At 36.5% G+C, this 24,716-nt stretch overlaps 1 protein-coding gene across 2 annotated transcripts in view; it reads right to left on the bottom strand.

Moving 5' to 3' along the window:
- Nucleotides 1-24,716, bottom strand: part of LOC139320031 (bifunctional heparan sulfate N-deacetylase/N-sulfotransferase 4) — a 142,967-nt gene that overhangs the window by 16,906 nt on the left and 101,345 nt on the right. For both annotated transcript variants that reach the window (XM_070948133.1, XM_070948134.1), the window contains exon 5: nt 22,385-22,513. In XM_070948133.1, the coding sequence (XP_070804234.1) occupies nt 22,385-22,513 (129 nt within the window). The remainder of the gene's footprint in view (nt 1-22,384; nt 22,514-24,716) is intronic.

Raw genomic sequence — 24,716 nt, 5'->3', positions numbered from 1 at the left:
TCTTACTCAGCCTGATTACATATGGATGATTTAAGGAAACCTATAAATAACGTAACTACCATACTATTCCTTAGCAAGAAGTGATTTTGAATATGAAGATATACAAGTGCATTTTAAAGGAAGCAGTATACGTAACTGCCTGTCCTTTTTATATATTTAAATTTATAAACTGCTTTTCCTTCAGATATGCCATTGTATCAATCCTCCCCTCTTTCTTTTACAATTGAATAATATTTTGTTGATTCAAGCATTTAGCATTAATGATTCAAATGGAAAAAAATCACCCTCTGCTGTGTTTTTAACATTATAAACAGCCTTCCTCTGTAGTGCACATCCAGGAGATATGAAAAAAGAGTCTCATTATCTATACATATATTCAGGGGTAGTATTCACTTATTTTCGCTACTGGTTTGCAAATGTGAGTGCGCATGCACGCCACCTCCGCACATGGCAAGAGCATCAAAAACGGGATGTGATGACGTCCAGGCGGGTGGGTGGAGCTTCCCACTGCCACTACCGTTTCGCCCGAACCAGATAGAACCGGCTGAGTACCACCACTGCATGTATTGCTCTCCAAAGCATGGTTTTTAAGTTCTATGAGAACTCAGCTTCAAGTGCTTAGGAATTCTTGGGCAATGGGAAACTGTTTTTCAGCACAAATCTAGGTGTTAGGTTATTGCATGTAATTGTGGAGGGATTTGAACAAAAGAATAGACCATTCATGTGTTTCTTTTCAAGTGTGTGGGGGATATTCATTAATACATTTTCCTAGTCCCACCTGTGTTAGCAAGAAGACAGACACAGGGCTTTTATAACATTTCTATGTTCTACGTTTTTGATTAAATGTAGTTCGAGTGTGCAGTTACTCAGAGGGCATAACATATGAAGCAGGGGTGAAATCCAGCAGGTTCTAACAGGTTCTGGAGAACCGGTAGCGGAAATTTTGACTGGTTCGGAGAACCGGCAAATACTACCTCTGGCTGTCCCCAGAGTGGGGTGGGATATTGCAATATCATTCCCCTGCCACGCCCATCAAGCCACGCCCACAGAACCGGTAGGGAAAAATTTTGAATTTCGCCCCTGATATGATGGCACAACCGAATACATCTCTTGAGCTCCTTAAGCCAAATATTTTTTTCTGTGTGATCACGTAAATACCTGAAAAGAATAATGTTTGTGTATGGGAAAAGACATGGCTGGTTTAAGGAGTCCATTTTCATGTCTTCTCATACTGAAGTCCATTTCTGCTTTTGAAGTGAATTGCATGGCCTTAATGTATAGCTTTGCTTTAAGTGTTTCTTGGACAGAAAGCTAAATTGAAGTCTGGCAAACCTGCCATAATTTAGAGTTGCATTTACACCATCCCTTCTGATTTCTACAATAACCACAAGATAGAAGCCATGTGCTTTCCATTTTCACTCCCACACTTCCTGCCAATGTGCTACTTCTTTAACAGTGGGTTTAATAGTGTTTAAAAACATGTCCATCAGTTTGCTAAATTATTTATAAAGCTTTTAGTACATCCATATGGTGAAGATGGAAGGAATTTAGAAGGCATTTCCCTCATGACCTATCCTTAGCTCTATTAGTGCTGAATGCACTTTATTTCATAGAAGGTCATTCAGGCTGTTTTCATCTTGTTTCTTTCACCCTCTTATGAGCAATATTTAATGAGTTTGTAGTCTTTTTTTTTTTTAAAAAAATCCGTTTGCTGAAACATTAAGACTTGGTGTAAATTCACTTGAAATAATGGCAGTATCATGACTATCCATAAAATCACCTTAGGACCATTTTTATTCTAGCTCCCTATAAGTAAACTCAACAGAAGAAAATGATATTTCTAAAATCTATTTTTGAATTTTTCAAGGACATAGCTAATAGATACTAATTTAAATATTTTATTTATTTTCTAACTCACATATTTATTTTTTAAAAAACAAAACTCAAAGCATACTGTACATATAACTTTTATCGTTCTGCTGATTATCTCACAACAATGTTTAGTTAGTCATATTTCAATACAATTTCAGGATATGCTGCTGTGACATTTTTTACAGAACTCTAAAGGACATAAAACAATTATAATTGCAATATTTACAATATTTACATGAGCCATAGTGGTGCATTGGTTAGAATGCTAATTCTGCCAACTGCCAGCAGTTTGATTATCACCGGCTCAAGATTGACTCAGCCTTCCATCCTTCTGGGGTCAGTAAAATGAGGACCCAGATTGTTGGGGGCAATATGTTGATTCTCTAAATCGCTTAGAGAGGGCTGTAAAGCACTGTGAAGCAGTATATAAGTCTAAGTACTATTGCTATTGCTATTTTCTGTTAGTTTTTCCTTTCTTTTTCATATGTGCTTCCTTGATTTAAGGATAATACTTCCTGCTGAGTATTATCTGAACTGTCTCTGTGTCTCCATTATATTTTCTAATTTATTTGGCTTCAGGACAAGACAGGGCAGACAATTAGAGTTTGGTATTTGGATGGTGGCTCCTTCCTGCCAAGTTTTTAAGGAGTATTTCTGGCCATCAGACCTTAACAAAGTAGTAGCAGAAATCAGTAATTAAATAGTGTTGATTCTATCCATAGTTCAATTAGAAACTCTCAGAGTTACTGGAGCTCCTGATACAATATAAAGGCAATGTTTGATATAGTTACCTAATATTAATTTATTCAAAAGAACTGTAGGAAAAACTTTTAAATATGTAGAATTTATGGCTCTTTATTGTTCACCTTGTTTTTGTGGAAACAACATAAAATCAAAGGATCATAGTTAGTGGTAATGTGAACCATCAAATCCAATTTCCTGTTCTAAATTTGAATAAATCTAATAGGAGATAGTCATCACCTCTTTGATTAATTGTTCCACCTTTCTGCCTCTCTTACATTAGGAAGTTTTTCCTTAACATTCACGTAGAATCTGTTTCCTGTAAATAAAATAAATTATTCACTGTCTTGTATTCTGGGATGTATTCTTCTCTTTGACATCCCACCAGAAATGTTATTTACATTTATTTATTTATTCATCATATTTATATGTCTGCCCATCACATAATCAAATGCTTCTTGGCATCATACAGCAAATAAAATGTTAAAATTATAAAAGGCACAAAATTGAAAAGTGATTGGATGAAGACCAGCTGTTAATTATACTGGAGCCATCTCAATATTTTGCCAGTTCCCTATGGTCTCCAAATCTGATGACATAACCTTAAGTGACTTCCAGAAAGTTAAAAAGAACTAGCCTCATTTCAAGGGAATCTATATACATATAAAAATAGCTGTGTGTTCCAGCATAATTTTGGAATGCCTCGAGCAATTTCAACCAAACACAGATGACTTACTCTCTGGAAAAAAATTAATGTTTTTATTTCATTTTATTTTTATTTTACCTCAGGGTGTGTGTTCTGTTAAGATGCAGCCTGTTGTGCCTTAAAATGGCTTCTACTGTGCAACACAGTGGAATTGCCATAGTAATGGCTTCACATTACTCCACAAGGGGGCTCCCTTTGGTAAAGGGGAAAATCCAATATTAGAAATTATGTTTGATACAGACATTTTCAACAAGGCTTTGATTATTCCTAAGGACAAATGTATGGCCATGATCAATAAAACATTACTGCAACTCGGCCTGCCTGCACCAACTACGAGACTGACATGACATACTTCATGCAGATTACATATGAGAAAAGAACTACAACGTTGAACATCTTAGTGCATATATTGCAGACAAGAAGCCACTTCTAAATCAAGATCAGAAAAAAGCATACCAAATGATCATTGATCAGCTAGCAAAACAACAAGGTGGTATCATTTACTTGATGCTTTTGGGGGCACAGGGAAAACATTTTTAACTAATTTAATTCTAGCCGAAATCAGGGCTCAGGGTGAAGTTGCTCTTCCTGTCTAATACAGGATTGGGATAAATAAATACCCAGGCAATGCTGGGTTATCAGCTAGCGTTCTATAAAATGGAACAGAAAAGGTCCAGTGCCTAGGACCTTCCTAATGACGTTCTTTAGCGGATGGGATTGACAGTATACCCTCTTTGCTGGATCTGGTGGGGTGGGAAGATGTAATCAGGTAGAGGTGGTCCTTAAAATAACCAGTCCCATGCCATGCAGGGCTTTCAAAGTTAAAACTGGCACCATGAATTGGTTCCAGAAGCAGATTTGTAAGCAGTGCAACTCACAGAGTAGATTTACAGTATAACACATATTCGTCTAGAAACACACAAATAATTGCTCACACTGCTGCATTCTGTGACAGCTGAAGCCACATGAGTAATAAGACTTCATTGATAATTAGAGAAAAATAGAGAAGTTCTAAAATTTAGTTAATTCTGATATTTAAGAAGAATATAAAACTTCTTGTTTTAAAAGATATCTCAGATTTAATTCATGCATTACCTTCTCTTGTTTGATATTCTCCCGCCTCTCTTTCTGAGGAATGGAACATCACCACTCATCTTTCTCTCTCATTCCTTTCATTATTACTATTTAGATTTGTTGTGGAATATCTTTACTATTAATTTTTTCTATAAACTAAAGTGAACCCACCATACTTATTTCATAACACCCGCTCACTTTTGTATCCAGACTATATGCATTCAATATCCCTATATTTTTTTCATCCTATTTCTTCTTTTTTTCTTCACATACACTTTTTTAAATAACTGATTCTCACTGCATACAACATATTCTTATGTTTTTTTTTAAAAAACATAGCCAATTCTGTCTTCCATAAAGAAGAAGTAGAAGCATCTTTTAATAGAAGAACTTTTTGCTAATTTAATGGATGAAATTTTTGCTAATCAGTTAACCAACCTATGTAGGAAACACAGCACAATAGTAATGGGGGACTTTAACTACCCTGACATCAACTGGGAGACAAACTCTGCAACAAATGTGTCATCAAACAGATTCTTGACCAACCTAGCTCATAATTTCATCACCTAAAAGGTAGGTGAGGCAACTAGAGGAACAGCTATACTGGATCTTATTCTTACCAACAGAGAAGTGACAGAAGGATTGAAGTTGCAGGAACTTTAGGGAAGAGTGACTATGTTATATTAGAATTCAATATCAAACAGGCACAAGCAACAGAACATAATCAAATCAGTATCTTAAGACTTTAAAAGAGCCAAACTCAGAGGGAGCTTGGGAAGGATGCCATGGGTCAAAATCTTAAGGGGGAAATCAACTCAAGAAACTTGGGAAACTGAAAAATACAATTATAAAAGCCTAGTCCAGTTTAATACCACTAAAAAGAAAAACAAACAAACAAACAAGAAAACCAAGAAAAAAACAGCATGGTGCACAAAGAAATATAAGACCAACTGAGACAAAAAAGGATAATTACAAAAAATGGAAAGAGGGACACATAACTAAGACACAATACCAACAAATAGCCCAAACCTGCAAAGGTGAAATTAGGAAAGCTAAGGCTTTGAATGAAGTAAGACTTGCAACAAATGTAAAAAAACAATTTACAAAGTTTTTTCCAACACATAAAAAACAAGAAAAAAAAATCAAAGAAACAATAGGTCTACTAATGGGAGAAGATGGCAAAGAAGTAACAAGTAGTAAAGAAAGAGCAGAATTGCTTAATTCATACTTTGCATCTGCCCTCATGCATATAGAAAATGCTGCTCAATTTACCAAAACCAGAACCATAAATGACAGGTTAGGAATGCAAATTAAAATATGCAAAAATTAGGCAAGAGAACACCTGTTAGCTCTAGACAGATTCAAATCACCAGCTCTTGATAGACTGTACCACAGAGTTCTGAAAGAACTGGCAGACGTGATTTCAGAGTCATTGAAATTTATCTTTCAAAGTTCTTGGAGTACCAGGAAACTATCTGAGAACTGGAAAAGAGCTGATATTGTTCCCATCTTCAAAAAAGGAAGAAAAAAACCAGATCGAGGAAATTACAGAGCAATCAGCCTGACATAAATATCCAGAAATATCCAGAAATTATCTGGGAACAGATAACCAAGCAACAAATTTGCGAACATCTGGAAGCAAACAATGTTATAACTAGAAGCCAACATTGATTTGTCAAAAACAGATCATGCCAAACAAATCTTATTTCATTCTTCAACAAAATGACTAAATTAGTGATTCCGTGAAGTGCTGCAGACATAGTATACTTAGATTTCAGTAAATCATTTGATAAAGTAGACCACAAACTACTTCTTGGCAAGCTAGAAAAATGTGCGATAGACAGCACCATCACCAGATGGTTTTGTAACTGGCTGACAAATCATACTCAATGGGTAATCCTCAACAGGAATATATCTACATGGAGGAAAGTAAGCAGGGAGTAACTCAAGGTTCCATTTTAGGCCCAGTACTCTTCAATGTTTTCATAAGTGATCTAGATGAGGGAACAGAAGGCAAACTCATTAAATTTACAGATGACACTAAGCTGGCAGGAATAGCCAACACCCCAGAAGACAATCTCAAGATCCAAAAAGATATTGACAGACTTGAACACTGGGCCTTATCTAACGTAGTGAAATAAATTTAGGATTTTGCAATTTGGCAAGAAAAACCAACTGTACAGGTACAGACTAGGTGAAACCTGGCTTAATGCCAGTAACTGTGATATGGATCTTGGAATCCTAGTGGACAGTCACTTAAATATGAGCCAACAATATGGGCCAGCAGCCAAAAAAAGTCAATGCAATTTTAAGCTGAATTAATAGAGGGACAGAATCAAGATTACATGAAGTTCTAGTACCACTTTATAAAGCCTTATTAAGACCACACTTGGAATACTGCATCCAGTTTTGATCATGTGGAATTGGGATTGTAGAAACACCCAGGAGCATAGAAGAGTTCAGAGGCAGATGCATAAATAAATGTCTTAAACGTATTTATTAATATAATAAATCATATTAACTATGAACAACAGAGATCAAGTCTCATGAGGAACAAACATGAAGAGAGAGAGATGGAGAGAGCGCAAGGTGGAAAAGGTTGGAGGGGGTTTTATACTCAGGGTAAGCCCCTCCTTTACACATAGGGGTGGACACCCTCTCTGCTTCCACTGGTGTCTATATGACACATGTGCCAATGGCTTGCAAATACTTGACAGATCACCACAATAAAAAAAGGTGTTGACACTCTGGAAAGAGTGCAGAGAAGAGCAACAAGAATGATTAGGAGGCTGGAGGCTGAAACATATGAAGAATGGTTACAGGAGTTGGGTATGTCTAATCTAATGAAAAGAAAAACTAGGGGAGACATGACAGCAGTGTTCCAATATTTGAGGGATTCCCTCAGACACATGGGTGTCAAGCTATTTTCCAAAGCAGCAAAAAGCAAGACAAAAAACAATGGATGGAAACTAGGAGAGAAGCAACTTAGATCTAAGGAGAAATTTCTTAACAATGAGAGCAATCAATCAATAGAATAGCTTGCCTAGCTTCAGAAGCTGTGGGTGCTCCATCACTGGAGGCTTTCAAAAAGAGATTGGATAACCATTTGTCTGAAATGGCATAGGGTCTCCTGCTGGAACAAGGGTTGGATTGGAAGACCTCCAAGGTCACTTCCAAGTCTATTATTCTATGTTTTATGTTCAGTGCTAGATTTGCTTATTCCTAGGGACAACATATATCTAATCTCCTAACAGCTTTTGCATGGCTTAACATTTCTTTAGCCATCTCCTTATCTTTAGGAAACGTTCTATTAAGATATTCAAATTAGACTTTTTTTTTTTTACCATTTGAATTTATTTATTTATTTATTTATTTATTTATTTATTTATTTATTTATTTATTTATTTATTTATTTATTTATTTATTTATTTATTTATCGGTTAGATTTATATGCTGCCCTTTTCCGGAGACTCAGGGCGGCTTACAATGTGTTAAGTAATAGCCTTCATACTTTTGTATATACCTGCTTAGTAGGGCTTTCGCCCCCCCCCAAAAGCAGTGTTCTTTTTTATACAAAGTCAGCTTATTGCCCCCACAATCCAGGTCCTCATTTTACCTACCTCGGAAGGATGGAAGGCTGAGTCAACCTTGAGCCTGGTGAGATTTGAACTTGCAGTAATTGCAGGCAGCTGGTGTTACTTAACAGTGCTTTATTTTATTTACTTGCCAAATACAAATATTTGGGACTATCATAGGTTGATTTTCCTAGCTACCACAGGTCTAATATTATAAACATTCCTTATATGTTTATCTATAAATATACTAACAACCAAGTTTATTTTTGTCAAACACTGATTTCTTTCCACCCCCAGTTGTTGGATGTTTGGGCGCCTGATTATTAGTGCAGCTCTAACACAACAAAGATAATGTCATGACAAATAAATTTTTCATGGCAAAAAACATAATTTTAGAGGTGTTTATCTTTTTTTAAAAAAAACATTAGTTTATCTTTAAAAAACCATTTATGAATTTGCTCTTTATAATCTTGGGAACAAGGGAGATGAATTGAGAAACACATTGTAGGAAACTTTGTAGACAATGAACATATGTCATGTAAAGCTTCATTTCAGGAGATGCTTTAAATATACCAGACTGAAAGAAGAGTACTGGTGAAAAGGCATTTGGAATTCCCTTTACTTTTTGTGTGTGCTAGCTAAAGGTTACAGAGAACTGTTCCTGCATTATTTCATGAAAACTGTTAGTCTATAATTATATGCCCAGTTGTCCATATTGAACTATTACTAATAATAAAAGGATTATTTTTTTAAAAAAAATAAATAAATATTCATGTATGACTGAATATCAGATGGAAAAACTTTCCGATTCCTTTTGGAGGAAGCTGTGTTCTGATTCTTGTTGACATTTATTTAACTAATAGAAAAAAGCTCATTATACTTCTGCATTCTTTGTCAGAATGTTTTTCCAGGTTACAATTTATTTATAGAAGAGAACATTTATAAAATGATACATGATGACTTTTAAAATAAATTTATGTATTCTACATTCTAATTCCTCCTCTTCTTCCTCCATTTACTTTTCCTTCTCCACCTCCTCCTCCTTCTCCTCTCCTCCTTCTCCTCCTCCTCTTCCTCCTCCTCCTCCTCTTCCTCCTCCTCCTCCCACTGTCTTCTTTTTCTCTTTTTCTATCTGCTCGTAGCTGAACATGACATTAAATTTTATTCCACGGTTTTAGAAAACATTGCTTCCAATAGAAATGTGCAATCATAATGCCAATGGTTTAGGAAGATATGATGCTGAAATCATTCTATTTCGAAAAGAAAATGGATTCTGTTGCAGTTTTCTATTTGGATGCAATTAGTAGAAAAGTCTCAAGTTCAAAAAAAATAAAAAGAAACAAAATGATTTCCATTTCTGAAAGGAGGTGAAAATATGTGCAAACTTGTTTTGTATGTATGCGTGTGAACAGAACTACAAAATGAGACAGAAATAAAATAGCAAGTGAAAAAGTCAGCAGCTGCAAATTGAAATGTTATAATAGGCGAAGATGATTATACACACTATCTCCATATATCCTGTGGTATATGTTTATGAACAATGTCAGTTTTAATCTAAAACCTAAGGAGGATTTTTTTTTTTTTTGGCTTTCTTAATGCAGCCTTCAAATAGAATGTTAATTATGTGGATTAAGTTTCTTTTTTGTGCTATTTGTACCATCTTTCAGCATCTTGGAATCATATTATTGTTACAGGCAGAATGGGTAAATAATGAGTTCTTAAAATCTCTTGAGATGAGCTAATCTTAAATCAATGTTAAATATTCAACATAATGTAAAACATTGAAATATTTTGTTGTGCATATAATCCATCTACTGCGTGTTGAAAACAATATTTCATTTTACTTTGGATGCATTAGATATCCTGGTTAGCCAAGAAATCAAACTGCAAAGTTGAATATTGCTTTCTGCTATAGCTATATGAAACTTGTTGAAAGAACAAAAGATGAAAGATATATTCAGTCTGAAATTAAGATTATTAGCAGGCAAAATAAATGCAATTATACAGCATATATATATATATATATATATATATATATATATATATATATATATATATATATATATATATATGCGATATTTTTGCAATCAGGGTTTTTTCTATGTTGAAAGATGTTAAAATGGCCATGGTGGGATGAAATCTCTATTCATCGCTTTCAGGCTTGTCAGACATTTTATGTTGTTTCTTCTGTGACTTATGGGAGACTGGGATAGCACTATTTCGGCCTTTTTAGACCTCTTCAGCCAGACACACCCATATTTTGTGACTCCTCCCTGTAGAGGTCAAATATTTATTTCTTTTGATTCATAGGTATAAATGTGCGATATTTTTGCAATCAGGGTTTTTTTCCTATGTTGAAAGATGTTAAAATGGCCATGGTGGAATGAAATCTCTATTCATCGCTTTCAGGCTTGTCAGACATTTTATGTTGTTTCTTCTGTGACTTATGGGAGATTGGGATAGCACTATTTCGGCCTTTTTAGACCTCTTCAGCCAGACACACCCATATTTTGTGATTTCATCCCACCATGGCCATTTTAACATCTTTCAACATAGGAAAAAACCCTGATTGCAAAAATATCGCACATTTATACCTATGAATCAAAAGAAATATATATATATATATATATATATATATATATATATATATATATATATATATATATATATATATATATATATATATATATATATATATATATTTGTATAGTATAGCAAGTACATGCAGATTTTTCTATCTAAAATGGCACCTGATAGGACCTTGGAAGCTGGCCTTATCTGTGTTTTGGAACACCATTCCAAAACAAGACCTGATGGCCTAGAGGTGGAGCTCTTGCCTCACAATCAGGAGCTTGTGAGTTCGATCCTAGGTAGAGGCAGATGTAGGGTCTCCTGCTCGGACAGGGGGTTGGACTCGATGACCTGCAAGGTTCCTTCCAACTCTGTTAATATCTATCTATCTATCTATCTATCTATCTATCTATCTATCTATCTATCTATCTATCTATCTATCATCATCTCTGTCTGTCTTATCTATCTATCTATCTATCTATCTATCTATCTATCTATCTATCTATCTATCTATTTCATAAACAAGTAAAATAAAATGACTAAACCTTAATAGAAGCTTTAAAATAAGTTTAATTAGGTTTGGTTCCGTAATTCTTAATGGGAAATCATTTTGCTTATTGCAATCATACTGAGCTGCTTATAGGTCACCATGATATCTGTATGTATCCAACTACATGCCTATATGTGCATTTACAAGGCAAAAAGCAATTGCAAAGACAGAATGGGACAACTCGCTGTGACCAGCTTGTTGCAGCCAACTCGCCATGGCCAACTCAACACAGCCAACTTGCTGTGGGACAACTTGCTATGGCCAATACAACAGTTTAATTTAATTATTTAAAATAATTAAAAATATTTTAGTTTTTGTCATTCACATTTCATTTTGTCTCTCTCCTTGTATCCTTTATTTAATGATTCTTTTCTACCATTTCTTTGATATTAGTGTAACTTTTGTCCTGTAGTGAGTTGTTCCGACACAATTTGGCTGTGGTGAATTGGCCACGGCAAGTTGTCCTAGACCCTTACAAAGAAGTCAATGAATCCATATTTTAGAGCACAGTGTGCACAACATTAATGCTTCATATTAAGAGGCTTTCTTGAAAAAAATGTAAAAGTATTTATAAAAATATTTATATTGACAGAAATAAATATGAGTGTATATCAGTAGTGGGTTGCAAAACCTGTTGCTACCAGTTCGCTCGTGCACGCATGCACAGAAGCATCCGGCGTGGGTGGGCAGAGCTTCCTCCACCGCCGCTACCGGTTCCCCGATCCAGGTAAAACCACTAGCAACCACCACTGGTGTACATGCATTTTCATGTATACACATGTATTTCATGTATTTGTTAAAAATGGAAGTCCAGACTGGAAAATAGAAAATGAGAAAATGAAATAGAAATTAATATACTGACTTGTATGTCCAGAAATAACGTTAATCTAACAAAAGAAATCTCTGAACTCGCAAGTTTCTACTAAATAATGGCAAAGAAACCTAAAAACGGTACAGATTTTCACCTAGGCAGCATTTTTATTTACACTCCATTTGGGAGATTCACACAGAGTTTAACTGGTTGTGATAGCAGTTTTGGAAGAATAGATATTTCACTTTGCTTCCCTTTTATATTTGGCACTGCTGATTCTACAAAAGTCTCTTAAGATATAACTACAAATCAAGACATTATTTTGTACTTTGAAAACCTATATTCTAAATCATCCAACCCAATAATTTTCCATTGCATGCTAGAGAGAGTGAATATCAAAGGTATCCCTGTTCACTGAACCGAACCATAACTTTTAAAACTCCACTGAGTGTTGTCCCATCTTCAGTCAGTGGTTTTGCCTAAAGTTAATTGCCCAGTCGACTTGTTGCAATTATGTGTGCTATGTTCAGTATCTTTGTAGGCCCTAAAAATGCTATTTTCCAATGACAGATAATAGACTTTAGCTTGGACAGTATCTCAGGACATATTGCTCTGGGTGGTTTTATTTGTTATGTGTGCAATTCAATTAGTTAAATTAATTAAGCCAGGGGTCTCCAACCTTGGCAACTTTAAGCTGGAGGAAAGCTGGCTGGGGAATTCTGGGAGTTGAAGTCCTCCAGGCTTAAAGTTGCCAAGGTTGGAGACCCCTGAACTAAGCAATCCTATCCCTTATGAATAATACATGCAGGTCAAGCTTTCCTCACTCCTAATTCTACTTGTATTTATTGGATATATAACTCTTATTTTTCAGAAAGAACGAAGTAATATTTGATATCAGTCTTAATAAAAAGCCTATTCTGTGTTCATCATATTCTTATCCCTTAAACTTAATGGCTTTTAGATTGTTTTCCTTTGCACGATAATGAATACTGATATTGCAATTAAATCTAAAACGGCAAACCATTAGCTGAGTGTTTGCTGTTATATTTGAATCTGAAATTGAAAACAATCCTTCAGTTCAGCACTTCCCAACCTTTTCTATGCCCCAAACCCCTAGGAAATGTTTGATTAATGTTCACATCCCCTATAAAAATAATTGTGACTTGTGACTCATCATGAAAGGACACAAGTCGATCTTCATCACACACACACCCTGAAATTCTCATACCGCTGGTCTTAGCTTATTTGGCTATAGATGTTGTGGCTCTGTTACCTGAGTCTGTGTCATCGGCAGGAGAGGACTCCGAGAGTGAAGGAGAGAAGTTGGCAAGGCCATCCTCTCCAGGACCCTCCTCTTTGGTGGGTGCCTTCGGTGTCCGCCGAAGGGCAAGAGATAGCGCCGGGGCCAAGCACGTCCACGCAGCCACAGGTGGACAGTGATGAGAGTAATGAGTCTTGGCTGGATGCACGCCAGCGTCGCAGAGATAAGCGCATGCAACAGAAGAAAAGGCGTGCCCGAGATTAGGCTGAGTCACTGGACCACACCCCACAGGATATAAAAGGGAGCGTGGTGGCCAGTCAAGCCTTGTGACGAACAAAGCTGAAAGCTTCCATGCCATTCTGCATTGCCGGACTTTTGCTATAGACTTTGCTGGATTATCTTTGGACTTGATTTACTCTGTAATTATTGAGCATTTTACTCTGATGTACCAGAAGCGGAGAGAAGTTATCTCTTTCCTTCATAAGTAATACACTCTTGGCAGGCAGCCACTAGGTTGCTGCCAAGTTCTGTTATCATAAGGAAAAGGATTTTGTCGGATAGTTTGGTCTTTAACTCTTGGACATCTGTTGGTGTGTGTGCGTGTGGGACGGGTACAGAACAATAGAATACCATCTGGCTGTTTCTCTCACAGGGTGCCAGCAGCCTGTGGAGCTGGCAGCAGAGTCAGACAGTGAGAAGGCTGGGGAGGAACATGGGCCAGTCCTGAAGTCTGGGGAAGGCTCGGATGAGGGCTCTGTGTCAGAGGCTGAGATGGGGCCAGGGCCATCTGGAAGTTATGTGCGGACTCTGGAGACTCCAGAGTCGGACATCAGAGAGGCAGAGGAACAGGGGGAGCCTGTTCCTAGTGCTTGCATGCACAGAGCTGCCAGAAGGCAAGTACAGTTAAAACATTTCAAGTCCTGGGAGACTCTGGAACTCAAAAACTTGAAGGACTCTATTGCTGATACCGTGCTGTTAAATATAGTACAAGGCGGTAAAATAGAAGGGCTCCTCCTAAAATCCATTCTCATCTCTAGAATTTTAAGCATGTCCAGCTCCAGATTTTACAGCTGCACCACTGGGCCCAGTTGTTCAACCTCCCATATATGTGCAACATTAGCATTAGATCCTTCTATGCTACGTAGCATATCAGGTAACACTTGTAAGTATTTTGACTGGATGGTTTGTCTGTATGGGAAAAAACACAGTCAAATCATCAGGAATCCCAATATGAGGTGCTGCAGGTCCAACCTTGTCTTCCACTTTACTGTATTATCCACATAAAGCTGCTTTGGAAGGTCATTCAGTGGTTTAGAGTTAATTTCCATGAATTCACTGATGATACCCAGCACTACTTTTAGGTCAATTGGTAGATGAAGTGTTTTTTTTTTTTTAACCAGTTGGTATCTGGAAGCTATAAAGATGAAGAAAGAGGCTCAATCTTAACCTTAGCAATTTACAATGCTGTAGATTCAGAGGTTGACTGAATTCCAGGTTGATATCAATGTTAGTTCTTGATAGGGTTGGACTCTCTCCAGAAAGAGCAATTTGGGATTCTCCTGGATTCTGTATTTCTCATGGAATGTTAGGGGGAAATTTTGCCAGGAGGACTTTTGCCCTGCTTGGGCTGGTGTCCCAATTTTAGATGTCTCTGGAATAAAAAAATGCTGGCATATAGACTGCTGTAATGTCACAGAACTGCCCTTGAATATTTGCAAACTGCAACTACTATCAAATGTGGCTGCCTCAGACCTTCCAGAATGGCTGGAAAAGTGAATTTTTAAAATGTGTTGGAAGTTTTAAAGTGTTTTAAAGGCAAAACACGTGCTTCATATTTTTTGCCAATAGGAAACTATTTAATCCCTTAAAAAACCCAAGTCTGCCTCCTGTACAACTTCCCTGCTTGTTCCTATAGTTGGGATCTAGTCATTAAGAAATGGACAAAATCTGTAGCAGCCAGATTTAACCCAGAGGCGTCAGACTCACGTCATCACGCCGTCATCATATGATGTATTGGGACTTCCCCCCCTTTCACTAAACTGGGTGCAGGTGTGGCTAGCGCATGATGCATCTGGCCTGTGGGCTCAGAGTTTGACAGCCCTGCTCTAGCCAATGGAAGTTGCTTTGCCCCTTATTAAAAAAAAACTTACTTTCTCACCGGCAATGAGACTTCGGTCAGTCAAAGGGTCAGCAGCCTTGCCCTGCCCTCAGAAGTATCAACAGAATCTAACAATTTTGTCCAAAATGCTGACATGAACATCACAATATAAAAATTACCACTTCTTTTTTATGTGTGCGTAATGTACTCAGGCAGCTAAAGGAGTGGAGCATGGTTATTATAACAAAAGGCTCATTTTGTTATCCCTCTCTAAACCCCTGCCTGCCCTATCTTAATTAGGCTTGCAAATACTGTGATTAAATGTTTTCATGGCAAAAATATTGTCTCTGCAGAATAGTTTATTATCATAAATACTGGAGTGATATTCTATGACCAGATGAGACTGACATGCCATACAGAGGATCTGATTAACTGGCCAATGTTAAATTGAAGTTGGTAGACAGTGTACTGTATTAAAACATTAGAGTGCAAAAGGCAATTTATGTTTGTTCAATAAACCAAAAAGAAATTAGAAAGAAAACAAACAAATACACCCCGCCATATATACACACAAGCAGGGGCCAACTCAAAATAAAACACAGGAGAAGATGTTGTAATGTCAAGGCTTTATCTTTCTAGACTCAAAAATTCACAGAATGGTAACTGTAGGCAGGAGTGACAAATCTATAAAATATATTAAAGTGCAGGAACATCAAAGTGATAATAAAGGCACACATTGTGAAAGCTATAATTTCCAGTTATAACAAATAGATGTGAAGGCTAGGCCAACAACAATGCTAAGTGAAGAAAATTGAATTTTTCTTTCAATTTTTAATAATATTTTGGACCAACAGAAAAACAACAAATAATTTGTTGTTTTGAGAGCCTTGATAGTACAGGGGTTTAGTGCACCCTGTTATTAACACAGCTGCCTGCAATTTCTGCTGGTTCGAATCTCTCCAAGGCTCAAGGTTGACTCAGCCTTCCATCCTTTCTAAGGTAGGTAAAATGAGGACCCAGATTGTGGGGGCAATAAGCTGACTTTGTATAAAATATACAAAAGAATGAAGGCTATTGCTTAACGCATTGTAAGCCGCCCTGAGTCTCCGGAGAAGGGCGGCATATAAATCAAATTAAAAAAAAAATTAGTATTACATGAAGTAATACTACCAACCCTGATGCTAGCCTGACTGAGGCCATTTTGAGACTTCAGTGTTGACATGCTGGAGAAGAGGGATAGGAGATAGAGATAGTTGGGGAGTTGTAGTCAAAACAAAATACTTTCTCTTGGGAACCAAGGACATTCCTCCAGATGCTTGGAAGGAGGGGATTGGAGTCACTTAGCAACTGGACAATATCCTGATGGGACCATGTGGCTGATAGTTTTCAGAAAGTGACAAACATTTGCTTTTAATTAGTTGAAAATCGCGGGAATATTCAGAGTCTGTTTTCACCAGCCTGTGCCAATGTGACATATCCAACAAACCTATTCTTTGAGGAAATTGCCTGCCTCAGAGTTTTGTTTGCTATGGTTATGTTACTTGGAACCCTTGCTCACTGGAAACACTAATAATGAAACTTAAAAATGAACAGGTAGTACGAGATCAAGAGTTATTGGAGAAGACCCTGATATAGACCCAATGACCCAATGCCTGGAGCTGTGTAGGAAGGAACAGACTAAGGCTCAATCCACACAACACTGAGTGGCTTTCCACCCTCCCCCCCCCAAATCCTCAGTATTCCATTGTTGACTCTCAAAGGATTGCATTTCTGTGGTCACCTCATAATTAGGTTACTGCAAAGTGTAATCTGCAGTTTGTAAAGCTGTTTCTGAATGTGGTGGACTGGAAAGGGATGGGTGTGTGTGGCATTATATGCGTGTCATTCCACCGCTTTGTAAGCTGCATTCTGGCTTCTGGGTGCAGTTCAAAGTGCTCATTATCATCTTTAAAAACATATGAAGCATAGGTAAAGGTAAAGGTTCTCCTTGCACATATGTGCTAGTCGTTCCCGACTCTAGAGGATGGTACTCATCTCTGTTTCAAAGCCAAAGAGCCAGCGCTGTCTGATGACAATTCTGTGGTCATATGGCCGGCATGACTAAACGCCAAAGGTGCACGGAACAGTGTTACCTTCCCACCAAAGGTGGTCCCTATTTTTCTACTTGCATTTTTTACGTGATTTTTACGTCATCTTCAAACTGCTAGGTTGGCAGAAGCTAGGACAAGTAACGGGAGCTCACCCTGTTATGCGGCGCTAGGGATTCGAACCGCTGAACTGCCGACCTTTCGATCGACAAGCTCAGCATCTTAGCCACTGAGCCGTTGCGTCCCTCTCATATGAAGGATAGGACCTGCCTATCTGAAGAACTACCTATCTCCAGTTGCGTCTGCTTAACTGGTATGGTTGAGCACAGGAGGCATATTCTGCAGCCTATTATTTAAAAAGTGTCATCTTGTAGGACCCAGGAAGCCCACATACTCTGTTTCAACTCCTCTGGAATGAAGAGATTTGTGAGTCTCCCACCTTAGGTCCTTCAGGACAATGCTGAAGACCCCAATGTTCTCCCAGGCCTTGTGGGCAGGGTGAGATTGAGGAGCCCCCTTTTTGTCCTTTTTCCTGTTCGTTTTGCTTTGCTTAGTTTTGAATTCTTCTGGTCAGTTTTATTTTTTTAATATATATTTTACATCTAAATTTGTTCTTAGGTGGAAATCCTCCAGAGCATGTGGAAGTCAGATTGCTTATAAATTAAATAAAGAGCACAATTTACTGAGTATATAATTTCTGAACCAGATTAATTATCCATTGCTTAATGAATTTTGGAAGTAGATATAACATTTTTTTTTTAGTTCAGATTTGGCACCTCTTTTAGCTGATAATTATTTCAGGTGCCTGAGGATGATATAACTGATGCATAACTTTGATATCAATAGAAGTGAATATTTGTCATTCAGGGTTGAACTGTGGGGTCCTTGGTTTCCTCTGAACTTGGTTTCTTTCTTGCAGATACTTCATTATCCCACTAGGTAGTATCTCAGTGCTAACAAGGAATTATTCGCAAGAAAACAAGCTCAGACAGCATCAAAGACCCCACATAACTGTGAGTTAGAAAGAATAAGCAATGGCAAACTTTTTAATTGCTGCTGTTCAGACTGCAGATATCTTTCTTTTTGTAGTAAACAAGATTAATTTAATTTAATTTAAACACTTTTGATTTAAATAACTTTCCCTTAACTTATATTTGGACTTATCCTTTCGTATAAAATTAATATGAGAACTCCTGGGTCACTGCATTGTAATGTGATGCTAATACAAGCAGAAACCATAGCACAGGCTACTCTCATTTGACATAGACATTTCTTAGCATGAACTCTGCCCATGGATTAATAATTTCCTGTATCATCCCCATATTTTCACCCTATACAGCTGAATAAAAACACAAATAAAATTGTGCGGTAAATTGTAGAAACCTAAAATAAAATTTACAACGAACTCAGATTTTTGCGAGTCCACTTTTACTGTTAAAGTTAAGTGGGGCCTCAACTACTTCAGCAAGATTTTTGCATTAATAAGAATCTTGCCTTAAGATAATAATATAAATATAAATCCATTGCTGTTATGGAAAACCAGTCTCAATCCGTATAACTTTTATGCTGCCAATATTTGTGTGTGTGTGCATGTATGTGTAGAGAGAGAGGGGGAGGGAAAGGGAGAGGAAGGGAGGGGAAAGGAGGGAGGAAGGGAGAGGGAGAGGGAGGGGGGAAAGGAGGCAGGGAGAGGGAGAGCGAGGGAAGGGGGAGACAGAGAGAGACAGAGAAAGAGAGGGAGGGAGGGAGGGAGGGAGGAAGTCAAGATGATCTATCTGTTGTGCAATACCTGATTTATTATAAAGATAATTCAAAAAGAGAAGAGCATTTGCCATTATATTGCTACTTCTCTGGAATCCACTTCTGTTCCTGTTTAATAATTATTGTAGTTATTGTGGTATAACCAAAATATAGAAATGTTAACAAATTATTTTTAATGCCAAAATTCATGGACATTTTAATTTCATTTTCCCTGTTTGTCCAATTTTAAAGGATGATATGAAAACATGTCTGTCTAAATATGTCTAGTTACTTGAAAAATGTTCATTGCACAAAATGGCTGTCATAATAAACTAAAGAACAACCTAGAGAAATACCAAAATGAAGTATGGATAGGATATAGATGCATTAAAATTTATGGAGACTGGTCTGGTTATGATATATTGAACTGAGGAATAGGATGGAACAAGTACCATGTTGCTGTCCAATTTACCATATTTATCCTAGAAGGAAAACAGTGGGTATTCTGTTTGACTTTAAAAGAGATGACACTTTTGGGAAACAAGTAAGAACTTATGTCTGTTCCTCTTTGTGTGAACTTAGGAAGCAACATTGCAAGGCCCAAAGGGCAGCTTAAAAACATAGAAATATTGGTGAGCTTTGGCTTCCTGAGTATTTGATGGGACACGGCTGATTTTATCTCCTGGAAGGAAGGGCAGAATAGAAATAAATTTGCCACTTAAGAGCATAGTGCTTGAAACTTATGTTTAGATATGCATGGAATTCACTGCTTGAAATGGTTATCAGTCAATATTTTCAGTAGGTTGTGACACAAAATAAGAAGAATATTGAGTTTCAGAGTTCAAAACATCATAAATTTTAGCAAGTGGTCGTTCAGGGAAATCGTAAGAAGCTTAAGCAGAAGTGGAAATATGTAGGAGAGGATTAAAGTGAAGCAAAGGCAGGAATAGAACATTTTCTAATCACACTGTAGAGGCAGTGATAAGCAAGTTTGGAGACAGACATTTTCTTAATAATAAAGGCATCATTAAAGTTCTCTTTAGCCTGAAATGTAGGTCATATTAAACATTTAATAATGCTTAAATACAAGTGTTCCATATATTTAAATCTTCTCCAAACTCTTTGAAGTCAAGTTATATTTCACTCCCGAGATACAGAAGTAATTATTTTATTACACAACTGTTTAAAAATAAATTTCACAACCCATATTTAGAAAGCTTATAAAATTATGACCCACTTGTTTCTCAAGAGTTATAATTTTGTCTTTCTGATAGGATGCTACTTGTCTAGAAAGCTAGAAATTGGGCCATCTTCTAATAAAAAATCTGCAACTTACTAGACACATACAGCACAGACAAAAAGATCATGACAGAAATGAAAAATTAAATGAAAAATTAAAAAGACAAATTAATAAAATATTGACATTTATTAATGGCCTTTAAATATGTAAGAATGCAGTAGTATGACTAATCATTGACAACCACACTGCAAAGTACAGATTACTTGCTAGTGAACTGTGGTGGTATAATGGTTAGAATGCAGTATTGCAAGCTAGCTCTGTCCACAGTCTGGAGTTCGATCTTGACTGGCTCAAGATTACTTCAGCCTTCCATCCTTCTGAGGTCAGTAAAATGAGGACCCAGTTTGTTGGGGGCAATAGGCTGACATTTGTAAACTGCTCAGAGAGTGCTGTAAAGCACTCTGGAGCAGTATATAGGTCTAATCCATGAAAAAAACTGTCTTTTTGTAGAACATCTAGGATAAACTGAATATTGATAATCCAAATCTATGTAGAAAATGGCAAAAATGGTTGTTGAATGAAAATGACCTGTTGAAGAAAAGCAAGTTCCCTGGCCCAATTTAGGTTTAGATGTGACAGGGTATGACTGTTCATGAGTGTGTGATAGATTACAACGAATAATAATTACACAATTGATACTAAACGTATCTACCTTTATTCAGAATATTCTAGAAAGTCATCAAGCATTATTAATAAAAACAATATGAAATTCAATCTTAAATTCCATGAGATGACTCTAAGGATAAGGAAATGAGATAAGATAATAATACGTAACTTCAAAGATATGCCTGTGTTTTGGGAAATGTTAAAAAAATTAATAGAGTGTTGGCAAGACATTTGGTGTTACTTGTGTAAACAGATCTCAATTTTTTCAGGACCATGACTCTAAAATGAGAGGTTAGGGTAAGAAATAAATATATCAGTCTCTATCATTAAAACTGAATATATCAAATAAAATATGATGGAAACTTACAGTTTTATGCATTAAAATTTTACTATTTTACTGGAAAATGGAAACCAGTTTACTTTTGCAGAATATCTGAAATATAGTTTTCTTGTAAATCTGTCTCTTTCACTCCGCAGATATTCTGGATTAATATTTTCACTTTACAGTGGTAACTGTAACTGTTGAAAATCCAATTTTCCTATTCGTTTGGCCAGGGTGACCAAAACATAAATGAAGCAGTACATGCTCATTAAGGAAACAAGGATGGCTTTCATGGACTGAATGATTTAGAGCAGTATAATGAATAGTATTTATATAAATTTGTTTTAGCTATACTTCTTTTTAAAAATTACACATTAATTGCAATCACTCTGAACAGAAATAGTAGAATATTAACAGGTATCTAAGGGAGAATTATGGGTTAAGTTAGAGAACCTTATGGTGTATAGGGCAAAGTCATCTATATTATTCAACTTAGTTCTAATAGCTAATTTATTTCTGCCTTTTGCAATTGACCGATGGTTATTTTGTCCAAATTGATGGTGTTCAAAGGATGTTCCAATTGTTTTGAGGTCATTGTTATTGATACTACCTTCACTTTCTTTTGTCTTATTATTGTTATTTGCTGCTTTTAAAAATGAATAAAGTAATTTCAGGATTGCACATCAACTTGAAATATTTGTAGTGTAAGAGAACTGAAAGCAATGAACTGCAAATCAAAAAATGTCCTACTATCAGGTGGCATTACATAAGAAATGCTTATTCTCTATCTACAACTTGAAGATATATTAACCTGTTTTCATAAGATAGTTGCATAAAGGTATTTTTGGAAAGCCTCCAATATTATGTAATGTAAATGTTATATTTTCATCTTCATTATCATTTAATCTTTTCTTTAAAGAATATTTGATATTAGTCTCATGAAAAAAATTATTTGGAAAGAAATCATCTCTGCTTTCTAAATACTCTCATGCATTATGTTACTATAGCATATATTACTATCATAATACAGCAAGTATTATTATTACTCTTCAAACACAAAAAATACCTACAGGATTAAGAAGGATGGTAAGAAACAGTTCACCTCCTTGGATACTTTTGTCTAGTTCTTGAGGGCCACCAGGATATTCTTTGTAAAAAATTGTATGGGTGAAAAGTCCACATGTCTGTCGAGGGAGTACCTAAGATAAATCAACAACAACAAGCAAGCTTTTGGTTTGGATATCTACTTATACATGCATGCACTGGTGTATGATGCATTGGTATGTGATTCCCTCAGCTGTAACATTCTGATAGCTAAACCTCTATAATTTTCAATCTAAACTATAGACTAAGATTAAAATGTTTCCTGTCAGAGGATACAGCACCTAAAAGGTCAGTTGAGGGCTGTGTCATAACATATGGTAATAATCATGCAATCAGACCCTCTTCCGCATTAAATAGGTGTCATCTTGAAACACCTTTAAGAACATTAAGTGCTGATTGGAATAATTCTTGCCTTAAACATAAATATAGTAATATATGATTTATAGAAGGTAAAGGTAAAGGTTCCCCTCGCACATATGTGCTAGTCGTTCCTGACTCTAGGGGGCAGTGCTCATCTCCGTTTCAAAGCTGAAGAGCCAGCGCTGTCCAAAGACGTCTCCGTGGTCATGTGGCCGGCATGGCTAAATGCCAAAGGCGCACGGAACACAGTTACCTTCCCACCAAAGATGGTCCCTATTCTTCTACTTGCATTTTTTACATGCTTTCGAACTGCTAGGTTGGCAGAAGCTGGGACAAGTAACGGGAGCTCACCCCGTTACACAGCACTAGGGACTTGAACTGCTGAACTACCAACCTTTTGATTGACAAGCTCAGCGTCTTAGCCGCTGAGCCACCGCATCCCTGATTTATAGAAACTGAATCATAATTAGGTTAACTGGCTAATTTTTATTTTTTTAATCTTTACTTAAGTAACCAGGTTCAATTTTAATGTTATTTTTTTAAAAATATAAGTATTTGTAAAACTACAGATGAGAAATATATCTAAACGTATGTACCCTTTTCGTCTTTCACAGAGGGAAAACATGCTTTAAACATGATGCCTACATGTACACATGCAGTACCAAGAAACACAACACAAAATGATTATAAATGTGAGAATCTAAAACAAAGGCTGTTGGACAGATGAGAGATCCATCTAGTCCAGAATTTGGATTATCACAGTAGCTTGCCTTTGGGCATAAGGATACCATCATGTTTTATTCCCAGTAATGCCAGCCTACCCTAGATATTCCTTCACAATTCCAAGCAGTCTTTCTTTTCTCAGATACAGATGTTTTTCATTAAAAAAAAGTGAATTCAAAGTTTGTAAAGAATGCTGTTTTTATTTCCTCAATTTTGTCATTACTTGCATTTTCATACAGAATAGGTAACAGAGAGGGCAGGGATAATAAGATGTAAAGATTTATAGTGGACCCATCAAAGAAATACAGAATTTGGAAGAAGCCACATGAGGTGAGCTCCCAATACTTGTTTTTGACTAATAACCATACCTCCTCAATCCATTTGTTCAAATATATCTTTTTAGACAAATGCCTGTTTATCATAATCTCTGCCCACATGCACGTAGCAGCAGAATATTACTATAGTATGTGTGAGCCCCAAAACAGTCTATACTTGCTTTATAATACTAAAGATTGAATTCTCTAAGCATTCTCTAAGCAATCATCTTCCCAAATATACGGTTATTTTTAAAAAACATTGGCCTCAACACTTCTGTAACCAACCATAGCTACATGAAAAACAATCTTTATGTTTGCAGAAAGACTCGAAACTGGCTCCATTCAAAATATTTATTCACACAAACTATTTCTGGAAGTACTATAATAGGGTAGTTTTGTTTGGGTGCACTCAAAACTTTCTTTGAAATGATGTTGTAATCACGAGATTCAATATAAACATCTTGAGCAACTTTTTTACTGATAGAATAGTGATGGTCTCTAATAATGGCTTCTGAGTCTCATCTGCCTAAAATTCCCTTGACATTTCATTTGGAGATAATGTTCATCTGTTCTTGTGCTCCAATCTGTTCCTTCTCACTACATGGTTATTATAGCTGCCAGCTAGCTAGTCTTTTTTTATCTAACTGATGGACCAACTTAATCCTATGAGGATATGACCTCAACCCAACTGCTCTGACCTTTTGCCATGACATTCAGGAGATCGTATAAACAGCTGCCCTCTCTTTACCTTGGCTGAAAATATCACTTCTGCTTATGAATACCGACTGGAGGGAAGAAATGTGCATGCTTTTTAAATTGGTTGAAAAATAAAGCATGTTGTAATCCTACACAGAGATGTAGCTATAGGTTGTTTGTAGACTCATATCAGGGATGGGTT

Source organism: Pituophis catenifer, unplaced genomic scaffold, assembly GCF_029215685.1.
Source record: "Pituophis catenifer annectens isolate HBS135680 unplaced genomic scaffold, rPitCat1.0.hap2 SCAF_8, whole genome shotgun sequence".
NCBI classification, from domain to species: Eukaryota; Metazoa; Chordata; class Lepidosauria; order Squamata; family Colubridae; genus Pituophis; species Pituophis catenifer.
This window is presented reverse-complemented; position numbering and strand designations above follow the sequence as displayed.